Raw genomic sequence first — 18,643 nt, 5'->3', positions numbered from 1 at the left:
ATGGAGAGTTATCTTAATTACACTAATATTTTTGGGGGGTCTTTTTATCGAACATATATGATATATCCCGTGAATTAAGATTGTACTTTGGTACTTTTTTCTATGAAATTCCTATTCTTTTAAAAAAAAAAAAAAAAAAAAAAAAAAAAAAAAAAAAAAAAAAAGCATGCATACGAATATAATGAGGCCAATAGCACTCCAATTCTTTGCCATAATAGAGCAGACACCAGAATAAGGCCGAAAGATGAGAAAGCTACACATTAGTTATACTCAATTTCTAGCACTCAACGTAACTCAGTAACATTACTACATATTTTTTGCTTTTCATTGATACTTTCTCTAACAATTTTACTACCTGTTTAGCGTCTTGTTGACTGAACTGCCATACCCGTAAATACTTCTTACCTCCAAATCACCACTTAGTACCAAAATCCAAAATATAAGATTTTGGCAGAATGTTTTAAAAACCCCACATAAAAACAAGTAACAATAGAAGCAACAAGACAATATCATCTAATCAACAGGACTCAGCAATCAAAACAAATAAAGTAACAAAGCATAATTCCCCTGATACACATTTTTTTCAACAATCCAACTAAAATAATAAAGTACTGTAAACATCATTCATGTGGATCTTATTGTGCTTAATGCTGCCATGCAATTAAGAACAGTATTTCTCTGTTAACAATTTCCAGATATCAAAACCAAAGAACGATAAGCATTTCAATGGTCTCCCAACCAAGACTGGGGAACCTGCACATAGAAGAAACAAAAAGTATTAAGTACACGCATTGTAACAAGCCAAACAAAACATGAGTGAAAGAACTGAAATAAGAATGATTTCTGTGACAGTAAAGTAAAAGGCATGAAAACCAAGTTAGTTTGATTATAATGACTAATGGAGACATATTTCTATTGTTGCATATCATAGACCTCTTTGGTTTTATCAAAATTTATTTGTTGAACATGCATCTACAAATACAGATTTTCTACACATTCTTTTTACACCGAAATTTCAAATGATATAGACATGTTTCAGATAAAGATCTATCACAACCATAATAGTCAACATCCCTACGAGTCTTAACTTCTCTCTTTTGATCAATGGAGCACTAACAAGATATTTAAAAATTCAATCAAGGCACAAAATTAATCTTAGAGCTGCATAAAAAACTGAGGTGCTGAATGCCTAGGACTTTCTTTATGACAAGCTTCTAATTTTGTAAATGACCAAGCCAAAATCACTTCTTCAAAATCAAATAAGGCTCAAGAACAAGATTTGGCCAAAAGGGGAGGGAGAAGGGGATATTCGAACTAGTGACTCCACACTACAAGAGGCAAGGTCCCTAGCTGATTATGCTGCCCCTAGGGGTATGAAAATTTTTTAAGTTTAGTATGTTATAACAACGAAGAACTCTTCTAGCAGTAATACACATCCTCTGTCAAATAAATATAAGCATTTTCTCACCAAAAAGCTGCCATAAAGTGATGACAAACAAATATAACACGACCTCTCACATGATGATGCTATCAACTGCACATCATAACATCTTTTCCACTATGACTTCTGGAATACTAAATCAAAACCAGACAGCTCATTGAGGACTAGAGAAAATTTCAAGCAACTTAATTAAATTATCTAGAGATTGCTCAGCAGTGGCAAAGCCAAGTTTAAACAAGAATATCTAGACTTAATTAAAACTCAAGTGGAGCTTGAAGACACTAATCTATTATATAAGCTAAGCCCATGAGCCAAACACTTGGCTCAGCTAGGCTTGATTGGGGCCCACACAGTCCCACCCTCACCCTAGCACTAAATTCCAAAAACCCTTGCTTTGGTGAGCCTTAAGCTTCAGATCATCCTCAATGCCAATTGACAGCAAGTCGTATGTACTTAAACTGACAACCAGCATTTACCCACACCCCTAACAAAAGGAATGAACTGAGTTAAATATAAATCAAAGACAAAGAAAATACCAGAAGTGGAAACATAAGAGAATTCAACAAACACGCGCGCACACACACACACACACAACGTCATTGAACCAAGTACTAAAGGCTTAATGGAATTGTAATCCACAATCAAAACAATTGCTTTGAGTTGTAAATAAGAAACAATATAGAATATCACTAAAGTGTTATTGAATCTTTGAGAAATCCAAGATAAATAATATTTGGGGGTAATTGACATCTAAAAAAGGGATTTCCAAGGATAGTTACCAACCGTAACCAAAAGACAAAACACTTTCTCTAACTAGCTTCTTATAAATTACAACACATTTCCTTCTTTTTACTGATAAATTACACACGTACAGTGGGTCTTGAACCCACAACCTCACCCTCCATCCCATTATTATGGGAGAAGGAAGTGCCAATTGAGCTATAGCTCATTGTAATAGTCTGGGTAAGGTCCAGAGTGCACTAAACCTAGCTTAGCAGGGGAAACGAAGAAGGCTATAACTCATTGAAATAGTCTACGTAAGGTCCAGTGTGCACTAAACCTAGCTTGGCGAGGGGAAAGAGAAAAGACCTGAGCAGGTTGTCTTCAGCATGCTAATATTGCAAACTTAAATGTCAATTTTAACAAGTTCTCTAAGTAGTAGAAACATTATTCACATCGCCTTTGCAGACCAACTTTTTTCTTTTCTAAGAACAGCTCTCCCTTTCTTTTGATATAGGGAAATCCTAACACGCTACCATTGCTCTTTGTCTATAACTCATCTTGGGCAGCAAAATAACAAGTAATTCACGATTACTTCAGTACTTTGTAAAATCTGTCCATTTTTTCTTGCATAAGCAAACAAGGAATAGTAAACTATTATCTTTTTTCTCCTCATTTCTTTGCCCTTTTATGTTCATTCCTTTCTCATTGTAAGTAGTGCCCAAATCTAGAGGCTCTAACACTAACATAATGCTTTGGAAACAGAATTCACTTGCAGGATCAAAATTTGTCAACTAAAGCAAAGAATCTAAAATGGACTCTTCTCCACCTAGAAACTATACATGGGACACGTGAGAATATATTTGGCATTTCTTCTTGAATTTAAAGCTTAAATAGATCAAACTTACATGGTTTACTAACATATACCTAAGACATACGTTAATAAAACCCTTTTATAATTATGCTAATATCGGAGAGTGATCGTCCCGGTAATTGGACAAGTAGGATCTTACAATGAATGACTAAGTTTATATGCTGGACAAATAGCTTTTTTCAGATGAATGGTGTTCCTAAGGTGGATATCCATTGTTAGTGTGTCTAACTGCCAAAGATGTCAAACAAATGAGCGTGGATTGGGCAACTGAAGTTAAGGGTGATGATTTAGTTTTCCACGAAATTGAACGTGTATATAATGTAATGTCATTTTAAATCAATTATCAATAATATATTCTTTCTTAATGAGATAAGACTTTAAATGAAATAATGACATGCATGCCTTCTTATTATTTGATAGATAGATAGGGGGAAAGGAGTAGGTATAGGGTTCGAATCATAAACACAGGGCACTGTAAAAAAAATATCATTACCACTAAACTATAACTTGAACTGACCATGCATGCCTTTAAATTCATTAATGACTAAAATTTTACACTTTAAAGTAAATGGAGAAGATAAAATCATTTTTTTTTAAGTAAGATAGGAAGAATTTTCCCAACATAGTAGTAAACTTTTTTTTATTTATAAACTATTACACATAGTAAAGAGGGAGGATTTGAACCTTGATCTTCCTCATGAATGAAACTAATCAATATCAATGAATTACAAGGCTTTTTACAATAACATACATAAGTGTTATAAATAAAAACGACGAAGAGAGACCAAAAAAAATTTGAATTTGTAGGCGACAATGGGTCACAACAAACTTTCCAAACTAATCAAGTAGCGTTTATCCCATGCAAAGGTGGAACACTAGTGACAGTAAATTTTCTTCCTCTCTCCGCGGACTTTGCAAGGACATTTTTGTATCCTAATACTACTATTCTGAACGCTGGTAAATGGTGGAATTTACATGTGAAACAAAGGAGAAAAGCTCCATTTGCTCATTAATGGCAATGTCCCTTACCAGGTGTGGGGATGTAAGTGCAGGGGTTAGGGCTAGAAATAGGAATTGTTCCTTGATTTTGTAGAAATCGTGCCTTGTTTGCAGCAAGTGTTGGCTTCATGTCATGCAAAGGCCTAGGCCTAGGCCTAGCAGCCTCAATAGGTGTGGTGATAAAATTAAAAATCAAGAACACAAGTATCACCACCTTTGCAGTGTTGAAGAGAGTTTTCTTAGAAAAGAACATTTTTTTTTTTAATTGAGAAAATGATGTTGGCTCAGAGTTTAGGATTTGTTGAAAAAGAATGAGTAGGTAATATTATATATATAGCTTAAAAGTTGCATACGTGAAAGAATGAAATTGTTGAGAAGATTCAAGGAAGAGGTCAAGTAATGTTGGAATAAAATATTACTAAATGCATCTAAGCAATTAATTTGAAATTTCTTAATTCCTACTATACAATTGAACATATAAAAGTTATTTGTCATGTTCCCATTAATCACATGAATTTTAGACACTTAAAAAGAGTTTACAAGTAGTGGATCTTATTAATTTTGTACTTGTAATACCATTTAAATTAGATTATCAACTAAATATAGGAAGCATTCATAAATCATACTGTAACTGGTATGTAAATTTCCATTTGATGGATCTCTTGAAATCATTGGCTTGAAGAAAGATGCTGGGAAAAACGCTGATGAGACAGTTCCCAATATGCCAGAACCACCAAGCTCCCTCAATTTCGAAAGTTAGATCAATTTCCCGTCTCTTGGAAAATGTTTACGAACACAAGTCCCAAAAGCTCGGAAAGTGTTATGTCATGACTATAATTTTCTAGTGATATTATATCATATGGAAATTGTTTAGACAACTCAGCTGGAACTCATTTTCCTTAGCTTAAATGGGAATAAACACGTGGGCTTGGGAGAAGCCAAAGCATTAAATTAAGTAAAGTTGACAAAGAACACCACAAAGGAAATACACTTTTAGAAATTAAGGAATTAAGGGGCTGTTTGATACATCATTTTAAATATTTTCAGTTTTTAAACAATATTACATAGTATATTTTTATACATTTTTTACCCACACATATTTCCAAAAAAACTGAAAATTATTATTTAAACACACATACCAAATGGACCCTAATTAAGGCCAAAAGTTCTAAAGAAGTATAAGAGCTGTTTCTCATGAAATAAAAAAAAAATTAAAAAAAAAAAAAAAAAAAAAAAAGAGAGAGGAGAAGAAGAAGAAGAAGAAGTGTAAGAGCTTGTTTTAAAGTAATATTTTAAGAACCCAACAGGAAAATTACACTAAATTTCTAAAAAAAAAAAAAAAAAAAAAAAAAAAAAAAAAAAAAAGAGGAGAAGAAGAAGAAGAAGTGTAAGAGCTTGTTTTAAAGTAATATTTTAAGAACCCAACAGGAAAATTACACTAAATTTCTATAGCGCCATTCGTTCTTTGGGAATAGACTAATTTTGTCTCTTCGAAAATAGCGTTCTCATGCAAAAGTTTCCTTCCTCCCACTTTTGTCTGCTAGGACAATATTTTTGTCTCCTTGCCAAAGTTTTCTTTGGTACAAATTCTAGTGGAATTCACAACTCAAACAAGGAAAAAGCTAAAGCTAGATTTGTTTATTAATTCCGCATTACCTGGTTTTTTGGCATGTAGTAAATTATTAAAGGTAAATTTCATTAACATACTTTCACCTTTGAGTTAATGTTGATCAAGTTTAAGATATTTCAAAACTGACCAATTTTGTCTCTAAACCCAACTTGGTTTCTAAGATAGTTGAGAAAATGAACTAACAAACCTAACAGCGTTTAGAGACTAGTTGTTTTTAGAAATTAAAATTAAATTGGTCAATTTTTAAATATCTTGAATCTGAATTGTACCTTTTTACCGATATATATATATATATATATATATAATAACTATGCACCTAGCCTTTAAATTTACATGAAGATGAGTTTATAATGTTCAATGTTCATTAAATTAAAAGTTAAATGTCTATTTTGGTAAGTGAAAAATGAAATATTTCTCTAAATGGCCATCTTTAGCTTGAAAGACTCGTCCTATTTTGGTTACATCTTCCTCTCTCCTTTTGTTTTTTTTTCCCCCCTAACTTTTTGAGACGTGCAGGAACTGAACTGAAGGCATCCATTTTCTAAAGGGAGTTGACAATTGAGAAGCCTCATGGAAATTATGTGAGAGAAACTTTATTTGACATCTCAATTTTCCTTTTTTTTTTTCTTTTCTTTCCGCCGTTCTCTCACCTTTTGTGTCTTATGCTAGGATAGTTCCGAAGAAAAATGTCTATAATATATTTATTAAAAAATGAAAAATAAATATTACTATACCCACTTAAAGGGTAAAGCATGGCAATAACCAAAAAAGAAAACACTGATCCACACACATTTATCTAAACTATTAACTTAGAAGTTTGAAGGGAATGGCTTATTAACATATCACAATCTTTTCTTTTTTCTTTTTTCTTTTCTTTTTTTAATAAGTGTGAGGGAATTAGAACCCTCGTTAATATTCCCATGAGAATAAGTAGACCATAAAACTCTTGACATGTTTCTTAGTAGCTTGTAACTTAACATAAGGTTTAGCTTACCTTCAATACTTTTTTAACTGGAATCTCATTTTATTTTAATGAGAAACTGTCATATCACACACTAACTAAATAAAATGTGGAGATTAAAATCAACTACCACTTGTCATTGTGTATTTAAAACAAAATAAGACTTCTAGTTGTAGGCAGTGGTGGGCTTCAGAGAAGTGGTTAGAGTGGCAGAGTGCGTGAATGATGGTGTTGATGTTGAGAGAGTCTGGTTGGTATCCACGGAGGCTGAGGCGGTCTAGAAGGCAAAGCGCCTCATCGACATTGCAGTCTTTGGAGCAAAGTCTGTGAAAATTTTTGGTCTAGTATGAGGTGTTATTGGTGATGTTGATGTTGTGTTCTGGTTCACGTTTTGGTGGTTGGTCGATGATAGTGTGAGTGAAGAAGAATGCAGCAAGAGGTAAGGTTATGGTCTTGTGGTTGTGGTTGTGGGGGATTGGGATCTTTGGTGATGGGGCGATGAAGCGGAACATTGAACATTTCTCATATGCAAACATTCCTGAATTCTGCTGATTCATTTGTATTCATTTCTTGTGTGCAAATATTAAGAAGGAAATGTATATAATATTGTAAACATTTACTGAACAATGTCTATTATTGGACACTTTTCGTGCAAATGTGTACCATTTACATAAACATTAAATGTAAATCAATAATTCTCCTATCAAAAAAGTGAGTGTCAGCTGCTATAGTGAACATTTACTGGTTTTTTTACTTTTTTTTTTTTTTTAATTTTATAATGGGTCCGGTCATAATAAAAAAACTTTTTATAAAAAATTGCAAAAATTGTAAAATTAGTTTGCTACTTTTTTATTTTTTCATAAAAAATTTTCTAGAATGGTTTACTAATATATGTCCTTAGGCATACGTTAGTAAAACCCTTTTATAATTATGCTAATACCGCAGAGTGATCATCCTAGTGATTGGACAAATAGGATCTTACCACGAAAGACTAAGCTTGTATGTTGGACAAATAGCTTCTTTAAGATGAATGGTGTTCCTAAGGTGGATATCCATTATTAGTGTGTCAGGTGCCAAAGATGTCATACAAATGAACATGGATTGGGCGGACGAAGTTAAGGGTAATGATTTAGTTTTCCACGAAATTGAAAATGTATATAAAGTCATGTCATTTTAAATCAATTATCAATAATATATTCTTTTTTAATGAGATAAGACTTTAAATGAAATAATGTCATGCATGCCTTCTTATTATTTGATAAATAGATAGAGGGAAGGGAGTAGGTATAGGGTTCGAATCATAAACATGGGACACTGTAAAAAATATCGTTACCGTTGAACTATAACTAAAACTTACCATGGATGCCATTAAATTCATTAATGACTAAAATTTTACACTTTAAAGTAAATGGAGAAGATTAAATCATTTTTTTTTTAAGTAAGATAGGAAGAATTTTACCAACATAGTAGTAAACTTTTTTTTTATTTGTAAACTATTACACATAGTAAAGAGGGAGGATATGAACCTTGATCTTCCTCATGAATGAAACTAATCAATATTACTAAATTACAAGACTTTTTACAATAACATACATAAGTGTTATAAATAAAAACGACGAAGAGAGGCCACAAAATCTTTGAATTTGTAGGCGACAATGGGTCACAAAAACTTTCCAAACTAGTCAAGTAGCGTTTATCCCATGCAAAGGTGGAACACTAGTGACATAGTAAATTTTCTTCCTCTCTCCGCCGACTTTGCAAGGATATTTTTGTATCCTAATACTACTATTCTGAATGCTGGTAAATGGTGAAATTTACATGTGAAACAAAGGAGAAAAGCTCCATTTTCTCATTAATGGCAATGTCCCTTACCAGGTGTGGGGATGTAAGTGCAGGGGTTAGGGCTAGAAATAGGAAGTGTTTCTTGATTTTGTAGAAATCGTGCCTTGTTTGCAGCAAGTGTTGGCTTCATGTCATGCAAAGGCCTAGGCCTAGCAGCCTCAATAGGTGTGGTGATAAAATTAAAAATCAAGAACACAAGTATCACCACCTTTGCAATGTTGAAGAGAGTTTTCTTAGAAAAGAACATTTTTTTTTTTTAATTGAGAAAAAGGATGTATATTTCAAGTTTCTTTCTACTAAGTGATATTGCTCTGAGTTTAGGGTTTGTTGAAGAAGAATGAGTAGGTAATACATTATATATATAGCTTAAAAGTTGCATACCTGGAAGAATGAAATTGTTGAGAAGATTCAAGGAAGAGGTCAGGTAATGTTAGAACAAAATATTACTAAATGCATCTAAGTAATTAATTTGAAATTTCTTAGTTCCTACTATACTATTGAACATATAAAAGTTATTTGTCATGTTCACATTAACTACAGGAATTTTAGACACTTAAAAAGAGTTTACAAGAGTAGTGGATATTACGAATTTTGTACTTGTAATACCATTTAATTTAGATTATCAACTAAATATAGGAAGCATTCATAAATCATAACTGGTATGTAAATTTCCATTTGATGGATCTCTTGAAATCGTTGGCCTGATGTAAGATGCAGGGAAAAAACACTGATGAGACAGTTCCCAATATGCCAAAACCACCAGGCTCCCTCAATTTCAAAAGTAAGATCAATTTCCCATCTCTTGGAAAATGTTTACGAACACTAGTCCCAAAAGCTCAGAAAGTGTTGCTCCTGACTAGAATTTTCTAGTGATATTATATCGTATGGAAATTGTTTAGATAGCTCAGCTGGAACTCATTTTCCTTAGCTTAAATGGGAACCACGTGGGCTTGGGAGGAGCCAAAGCATTAAATTAAGTAAAGTTTTTCTTTTTGAGAAACTATTAAATTAAGTAAAGTTGACAAAGAACACCGCAAAGGAAATACACTTAGAAATTAATTATTGCCAAAAGTTCCTAATACATATGCCTAAAGAAGTATAAGAGCTTGTTTTAAAGTAATATTTTAAGAACCCAACAGGAAAATTACACTAAAATTTCTATAGCGCCATTCGGTCTTTGGGAATTGACTAATTTTGCCTTTTCGGAAATAGCGTTCTCATGCAAAAGTTTCCTTCCTCCCAATTTGTCTGCTAGGACAATATTTTTGTCTCGTTGCCAAAGTTTTCTTTGGCACAAATTCTAGTGGAATTCACAACTCAAACAAGGAAAAGGCTAGATTTGTTCATTAATTCCGTATTACCTGGTTTTTTGGCATGTAATAAATTAATAAATGTAAATTTCAGTAACTACCACACACCTTGGTGACTTGGTGTAATGGTCACTCCACAAGTATAAGTGCTTATAAGGTGTGGGTGGTAAAAGCTGGGGTTCAAGTCTTCAGAAATGAGCATCAAAAAAAGGTAAATTTCAATAACATACTTTTAGTTTTGAGCTAATATCAATCAGGTTTAAAACATTTCAAAATTGACTAATTTAGTCCCTAAACCTAACTTGGTTTCTAAAACAGTTGAGAAAAGAGACTAACAGGCCTAGCAGTGTTTAGAGACTAAGTTGTTTTTAGAGACCAAGTTTGTCAATTTTGAAATATCTTGAATCTAGTTTGCCCATTTTTACTTCTATATATATATATATATATATATATTACTATGCAGCCTATGAAATGGCCTTTAAATTTACAAGAAGATGATTTTATATTGTTCAATGTTCATTAAATTAAAAGTTAAATGTCTATTTTGGTAAGTGGAAAATGAAATACTTCTCTAAATGGTTAGCTTTAGCTTGAAAGACCGGTCCTATTTTGGTGTCATTTTCTTCGTTCCTTTTGTTTTTGCTTTTTTTTTTTTTTTTTTTTTTTTTCCCCAACTTTTTGAGACGTGCAGGAACTGAAGGCATCCATTCTCTAAAGGGGAGTTGACCATAGAGAAGCCTCATGGAAATTATGTAAGAGAAGCTTGTTTTGACATCTCAATTTTCCTTCTTCTTCTTCTTCTTCTACTTTTTTTTTTTTTTTCGCCGTTCTCTCACCATTTTTGTCTTATCCTAGGATAGTTTCGGGGGAAAATGTCTATAATAAATTTTTATTAAGGAATGAAAAAGAAAGATTACTATACCCACTCCCACTTAAAAGGTAAAGCTTGGCAAAAGCCAAAAAGGGAGAAACAGATCCACACATATATATAAATTATTACCGTAGAATTTTGAAGGGAATGGCTTATTAACATATAAGAACCTTCCCCCTCAAAAAAAAAAAATTATATATATATATAAGAATCTTTTTATTTTTTATTTTAACAAGTAAGAGGGAATTCTAACCATCATTAATTTTCTCATGAGAATAAGTAGACCATAGAGCTCTTGACATGTTTCTAAGTCTCTTGTAACTCAACATGTTAGCACCTCTTTGATGTTTCCAAAAAATACATACATGATTCAAATACCCCATATTTAAGGATTCAAATCCTCTAGAGTCTAGAGTTTTTAAGAAAATTTACCATTTAGAGTTATTTTAATCTAGACATTTCATTTTAAAATAAATGGTTCAAATGATGCCATATTATTATTCCACTAATTAAAACTTTAAAAAAATCATGCCACATAAGTTATTAAAAAATAAACAAACAAACTTACATGTAACATTTTTTATATTCTTTTAATTTGTTTTTCCAACTGTTGCGTACAGTTTTGGTAATGGCATGTGAGTTTAACGGAAAAAAAAAATTGTTTTAAAAACTTAGAATTTTTTTTTTTTTTTAAATCGCAGATTTTAAGGGAAGATCTCATGGCACTAGGCTTGTGTCCAACGACGTCTCAGGGCTAGAAACAAACAGAAAACCTGCCAGAGACACAAACTTACGTCTAAAGGATATAAATCCCTCATCTAATTATCGAATTATAAAATAAATTAATTTAATAAATTAAAAAAAAAATTCTGGACATATTCATAATGTTAATTATATAGAGGATTTATCTTATAGAATTTTATGGTAAATTAAAACTAGGGAGGATCAAATTTATCACAGTTAGAATATTTAGGGAGTTAATTGTAAATTACGAAGCATATTGAACGAACGATATAGCAATCCTAACGTTTGAATCTCCATACTCCATAGACCACAACACAAAGACACCACAATCAAAGCTGAAGGGACTAAAATGTATTTTAGATTTCTGTTCTCTTTCCCCAGAGAGAACCCCAAAATTTGGAAAGACATTCATTTATGGTCAATGCAGTGCATTTGCAGAAAGAGAAATGACCTGACCACAAAGCAGCTAGTTTGAGTTTGAGAATGGAGAGTTATCTTTATTTATACTAATATTTTTGGGAGATATTTTAATCGAACATATATGATATATCCCGTGAATTAAGATTGTACTTTGGTACTTTTTCTATGAAATTCTTATTCTTTTTTATAAAGATACATGTATACGAATATAATAAGGCCAATAGCACTCCCATTCTTTGCCATAATAGAGCAGACACCAGAGTAAGGCCGAAAGATGAGAAAGCTACACATTAGTTATACTCAATTTCTAGCACTCAACGTAACTCAGAAACATCACTACCTATTTTTTGCTTTTCATTGATACTTTCTCTAACAATTTTACTACCTGTTTGGCGTCTTGTTGACTGAACTACCATACCCGTAAATACTTCTTACCTCCAAATCACCACTTAGTACCAAAATCCAAAATATAAGTTTTCGCAGAATGTTTTAAAAACCCCACATAAAACAAGGAACAATAGAAGCAACAAGACAATATCATCTAATCAACAGGACTCAGCAATCAAAGCAAATAAAGTAACAAAGCATAATTCCCCTGATACACATTTTTTTCAACAATCCAACTAAAATAATAAAGTACTGTAAGCATCGTTCATGTGGATCTTATTGTGCTTAATGCTGCCATGCAATTAAGAACAGTATTTCTCTGTTAACAATTTCCAGATATCAAAACCAAAGAACGATAAGCATTTCAAAGGTCTCCCAACCAAGACTGGGGAACCTGCACATAGAAGAAACAAAAAGTATTAAGTGCACGCATTGTAACAAGCCAAACAAAACATGAGTGAAAGAACTGAAATAAGAATGATTTCTGTGACAGTAAAGTAAAAGGCATGAAAACCAAGTTAGTTGTTCATTTGATTATAATGACTAATGGAGACATATTTCTATTGTTGCATATCATAGACCTCTTTGGTTTTATCAAAATTTATTTGTTGAACATGCATCTACAAATACAGATTTTCAACAGATTCTTTTTACACTGAAATTTCAAATGATATAGACATGTGATACATCTTTAAAGATGTATCACAACCATAATAGTCAACATCCCTACAAGTCTTAACTTCTCTCTTTTGATCAATGGAGCACTAACAAGATATTTAAAAATTCAATCAAGGCACAAAATTAATCTTAGAGCTGCATAAAAAACTGAGGTGCTGAATGCCACTAGGACTTTCTTTATGACAAGCTTCTAATTTAGTAAATGACCAAGCTAAAATCACTTCTTCAAAATCAAATAAGGCTCAAGAACAAGATTTGGCCAAAAGGGGAGGGAGAAGGGGATATTCGAACTAGTGACTCCACACTACAAGAGGCAAGGTCCCTAGCTGATTATGCTGCCCCTAGGGGTATGAAAAAATTTTAAGTTTAGTATGTTATAACAACGAAGTACTCTTCTAGCAGTAATACACATCCTCTGCCAAATAAATATAAGCATTTTCTCACCAAAAAGCTGCCATAAAGTGATGACAAACAAATATAACACGACCTCTCACATGATGATGCTATCAACTGCACATCATAACATCTTTTCCACTATTGACTTCTGGAATACTAAATCAAAACCAGACAGCTCATTGAGAGAAAATTTCAAGCAACTTAATTAAAACTCAAGTGGAGCTTGAAAACACTAATCTATTATATAAGCTAAGCCCATGAGCCAAACACTTGGCTCAGCTAGGCTTGATTGGGGCCCACACAATCCCACCCTCACCCTAGCACTAAATTCCAAAAACCCTTGCTTTGGTGAGCCTTAAGCTTCAGATCATCCTCAATGCCAATTGACAGCAAGTCGTATGTACTTAAACTGACAACCAGCATTTACCCACACCCCTAACAAAAGGAATGAACTGAGTTAAATATAAATCGAACAAAGAAAATACCGGAAATGGAAACATAAGGGAATTCAACAAACACGCGCGCGCACACACACACACACAAGGTCATTGAACCAAGTACTAAAGGCTTAATGGAATTGTAATCCACAATCAAAACAATTGCTTTGAGCTGTAAATAAGAAACAACATAGAATATCACTAAAGTGTTATTGAATCTTTGAGAAATCCAAGATAAATAATATTTGGGGATAATTGACATCTAAAAAAGGGATTTCCAAGGATAGTTACCAACCGTAACCAAAAGACAAAACACTTTCTCTAACTAGCTTCTTATAAATTACAACACATTTCCTTCTTCTTTTTACTGATAAATTACACACGTACAGTGGGTCTTGAACCCACAACCTCACCCTCCATCCCATTATTATGGGAGAAGTAAGTGCCAATTGAGCTATAGCTCATTGTAATAGTCTGGGTAAGGTCCAGAGTGCACTAAACCTAGCTTAGCAGGGGAAAAGAAGAAGGCTATAACTCATTGAAATAGTCTACATAAGGTCCAGTGTACACTAAACCTAGCTTGGCGAGGGGAAAGAGAAAAGACCTGAGGCTGTCTTCAGCATGCTAATATTGCAAACTTAAATGTCAATTTTAACAAGTTCTCTAAGTATTAGAAACATTATTCACATCGCATTTGCAGACCAACTTTTTTCTTTTCTAAGAACAGCTCTCCCTTTCTTTTGATATTGTGAAATCCTTACACACTACCATTGCTCTCCGTCTATAACTCATCTTGGGCAGCAAAATAACAAGTAATTCACGATTACTTCAGTACTTTGTCAAACTCTGTCCATTTTTTCTTGCATAAGCAAACAAGGAATAGTAAACTATTATCTTTTTTCTCCTCATTTCTTTGCCCTTTTATGTTCATTCCTTTCTCATTGTAAGTAGTGCCCAAATCTAGAGGCTCTAACACTAACATAATGCTTTGGAAACAGAATTCACTTGCAGGATCAAAATCTGTCAACTAAAGCAAAGAATCTAAAATGGACTCTTCTCCACCTAGAAACTAAACATGGGACACGTGAGAATATATTTGGCATTTCTTCTTGAATTTAAAGCTTAAATAGATCAAACTTATGTCCTAAGAAGCTTCTCCCTCATTTGTCCAAATGGTATGATGACAACCCAAGTAACAGGCCCTAAAGGTGTGTATATATATGCCATCACCCATTTAAATTTGTCATTAATCAATTATTGACAATCATATCCAACATGCATTTACAATCCAGCTACAACACCACCAAATGCAATTCTCTACAAGCTCACAAAATCCACATTCACAAATTCAAAAACCACCAATAAAACAAAATACAAAAATCAAACATTTCTACTAAAAACATGCATTCATCCAATATCATTATACCTCGTCAATAATATCCAATGATAAAAGCAACGAAACATCACAGTACTCCTAAAATAGACACAAACACCAGCAAAACCCAAAAATTAAGTATCAATGATTTAATACTTGCCTTCAATCAAAAATCGCATATATCTATCAGGAAAAAAATATAAAAATAAAATAAACCCCATAATTACTCATTTGAGTAAGCACCTGCAATAAATTGATCATCAGTGCCCTCCATGCTCCTTGGCATGCTCCTGGTGCTTAAGGTGGCGGCGTTCCTCAGGGAGTGCAACCAGGTAGGAAAAGATCATTCCACCATAGCAGACATGGAAGAGCGGCTCAACGGAGCTGGTTTGAATGTACTTGGCATGGTAGTTGTCCAGCCATCTCTGAAATGCATTCTTCAAATAGTTGGTGGAAAGCATCGGCTTCACATGTTCAGGCACCTCCTTCACCTTCAGGCCCTTGATCTCGCTGTAGAATTTCCTCATTGCCATTTGCTACACAGGAACTGCAAAGAACAAAACATTAGAAACGCCATTTCCCCCAAACACCCCCAATTATGATTTATAACATTACACACTCTAAAATTTTTCCTTTTTTATTTTATGAAAAAACTTTAAACCCACAAAGAATTTCCATCAAAACAAAACTGAAGAAAGAAACATTTTTCCAACAATAAGAATCTAGGTCCCTTGTGCCTCAATATAAAACTTTCTCAAAACCTGTCAATTTTTCTTGGGCATAAAAACTTAGTCATAAAAACAATTCTGCTCTTTCATTTGTACTCCTATTTCCCCAAAAATCCAAGAAAGAAAAAATTCCCATTTCCCGGAAAATCCAATCCACCAAAAAAAAAATACAAGAAAAACAAACAGAACCCATGTTCATATTCTTCTCTAATTACATTTTTTTCCCAGCAACCAAACAAAAAAACCCATTTTTGGGGAAATCAAACGGGACCCATGTAAAATTTTTCCATATAAAAATAATCTAACCATTTATTTCTAATTCCATGTCCCTTTAACCAAATCGGAATGACAAGCAAATGAATATCTTAAAACATTAGAAAAAGTCCAATCATCTCATACAATAACCAACACCACACACAAACGAAAAACCCCTTTAAATCTAAATTGTACTTGTAATGTTTTGCTCTATGAATACCCAATCGGAAAACACCAAACACGATCGAACAAAAGGAATGAATGAGTGATTGTTACCTTGATGAGAGAGAGAGAGAGAGAGAGAGAGGGGTTCACTATCACTGCTTAGCGAAGAAAGCTCGAACAACGCTACACCAAACAACAAAAAACAGATACAGACTACAGAGGTCAGAGAGCGATTGTAAATGGAGTTCGTAATGTACAGTATACCACCTGATTTCATCCAACGGTCCAGATTTGGCATCTCTATTTACCATATGAATTTATGATTGTATTCAGCTGGTTGAAATGTCTGAAATAGCCTTGCCTCTGGGGTTTGTGAATTTCTGGGAATGTATTGCTTATTTTTGGTAAATGAGTAATTCTATGAATTCAAAAAAAAAAATTTTGACATAATGGTAGATTTAGATAAGAACCAATACATTGACAACAAAAATGTAATCAATTTCTCTTCTTATTTTTTAGTGTATTTAGCATTGCTCTTGCTAAATTGGTAACAAGTTTTTTTTTTTTTTTTTTTCGTCTTCTTATTTATTTTTAATTATATAACATAAAAATAAATAAATAATAAAACATAGTTATAAACACATTATTAGAGGAAAAAATTTGTCTCTAAACTAGTTTGGAGGAAAATTCTTCTGACCAATGGTGAAAACTTTGTTCTTCATTATATATTATACATTTATTCTTCTTAAATCTGATTTTTTTAGGATTAAATTTAATTATATTACTATTTTAGTACATAAAACATTTAATAAATCTTTTTTTTTAAGAAGCTTTGTGAATAAAATTCATGTTATGTACAAAATATTGATATTAGATAAAAGTATTAAATTGGATTTTATTTTTTGTTCGTAAACTCGATAGTTATAATGAGGGGAAGATTTAAACCCTTGTTAGAAACCCTAGGAAGTTAACTTTAACTAATAAAGTTTCACATTGATTAATACCTACTTGCAACATTTTTAGACTTATGCCCTACATGCAACATACGCATATTATATCCTAACCAAAAACTAATACATTCTATCTTTTTTTAATAATTCGATAGTTACAATAGAAGAGAGAAATTTAAAACTTTGATGTCTTCATTAAAAATACTAGTCATTTGAGCTATAAGGCTCTTGACTAATACATTCAATCTTATCACTACTATATGATGCCATTCTAGACTATTTGATTCACTTGGCTTTACTACTCTACAAGATAATTTTCTACTGATTATTTTCTCTTTCACTTTTTATGTCGTAACTCCATGTATAAGTGCTTTACTTTTTGAGGCAATAGTTTATGGATATGAAGCAATGGAATTATTTTTGGTATAAGGATTTTCTTATATAAAATTTGGTAAATCATCAAAAAGTCCATATGAGTATATGACAATAGATCACTTACATTCTATTTGGTGTCATGTTTATAAACTTTGTCCCCTATTTCTTGGGAGTTGATGACCTTATATCTTAGAATGATTGGTCCAGCCATAAGGGTAATGAAAATTATCCTATATGCTAGCTCATGGAACGGGCATCTCACAAGTATGCGACCTACAAATGTGGAATTCACTTGCTTGTGAGTAACCCATTCTATAAAACGGGCTTAGAAGATACTTTCTCCAAGGTCAGGTTTGAGTACATGTGCTGGTATATTCTTGCTTGGTATAACATGCATCCATATATTATTTTTATTTTTTTTTAAAGAAAATGAATTTAATAAATAACACTAATAGAGAAAAAAAATTTTGAGAGTAGAACATGTGATGCCAGCGCTATTGTTACTAAACAAAATACAAACACCCTTTAGATGTTATAGTTGATTACAAAGTCTTCTCTTGCAAATTGGCCATTTTTGCTTGAAGATCAGTGCAAGAGTTCAATTTCGTGATGACCTGAGAAACGCTACTTGTTGAGGGTGGATAATGATTGTTTGCAATCATCCAACAAGAGATGCAATTAGAATATTTGAAGTGTTTTGCTTAATACCAATTTACCATTGTTTCTGCACTCATCTCTACTTGAAGCAAATTTTAAGTTGATCGTCAAAGTTAACACATCCCTAAATGTTTGGAATGGAGGGAGATGGGGGAGAGGAGTACAACATGTACAAGTAGTTACCTAATATCCCTGCTCTTTTCTTCCCCCATCTCTCTCTATCCAAACACAAGGTTAAGTGTCTAAAGTTATGCTAACACACGTTGAGAATGCCCCCTCCCCCCTCTCCCCCTAACTCATTTCGAATGCCCAATTAAGGAGCTATCATTGTTGATCACATGGTATGACTCTAATTGGCAAACACCATTAGCAAAGAAAGAAGTAGCACTAGACAAATTGTCAGGTTATGTTGGGGGGGGCTCGGTTTA

At 32.9% G+C, this 18,643-nt stretch overlaps 1 protein-coding gene across 4 annotated transcripts; it reads right to left on the bottom strand.

Moving 5' to 3' along the window:
* Positions 1-509: 509 nt before the first annotated feature.
* Positions 510-16,516, bottom strand: LOC126705556 (uncharacterized). Of its 4 annotated transcripts, none has more exons than XR_007648314.1 (4): positions 16,345-16,516; positions 15,329-15,632; positions 15,137-15,184; positions 510-753 (listed from the first exon to the last, which is right to left on the bottom strand). XR_007648314.1 is itself a non-coding variant. In XM_050404610.1 (3 exons), the coding sequence occupies exon 2, from the start codon at positions 15,616-15,618 to the stop codon at positions 15,346-15,348; it is 273 nt and encodes a 90-aa protein (XP_050260567.1). In that variant the 5' UTR covers positions 15,619-15,632; positions 16,345-16,516; the 3' UTR covers positions 510-753; positions 15,329-15,345. The 4 variants fall into 4 exon arrangements, 2 of the variants coding, with proteins under 2 accessions (XP_050260567.1, XP_050260566.1); XR_007648313.1 differs by lacking the exon at positions 510-753 and adding an exon at positions 12,350-12,593; XM_050404610.1 differs by lacking the exon at positions 15,137-15,184.
* Between the last annotated feature and the right edge of the window lie 2,127 nt (positions 16,517-18,643).

This window comes from Quercus robur, chromosome 11, assembly GCF_932294415.1.
Source record: "Quercus robur chromosome 11, dhQueRobu3.1, whole genome shotgun sequence".
NCBI classification, from domain to species: Eukaryota; Viridiplantae; Streptophyta; class Magnoliopsida; order Fagales; family Fagaceae; genus Quercus; species Quercus robur.
Note: the sequence above shows the minus strand (reverse complement) of the source record. Positions and strands in the feature narration are given on the sequence as shown.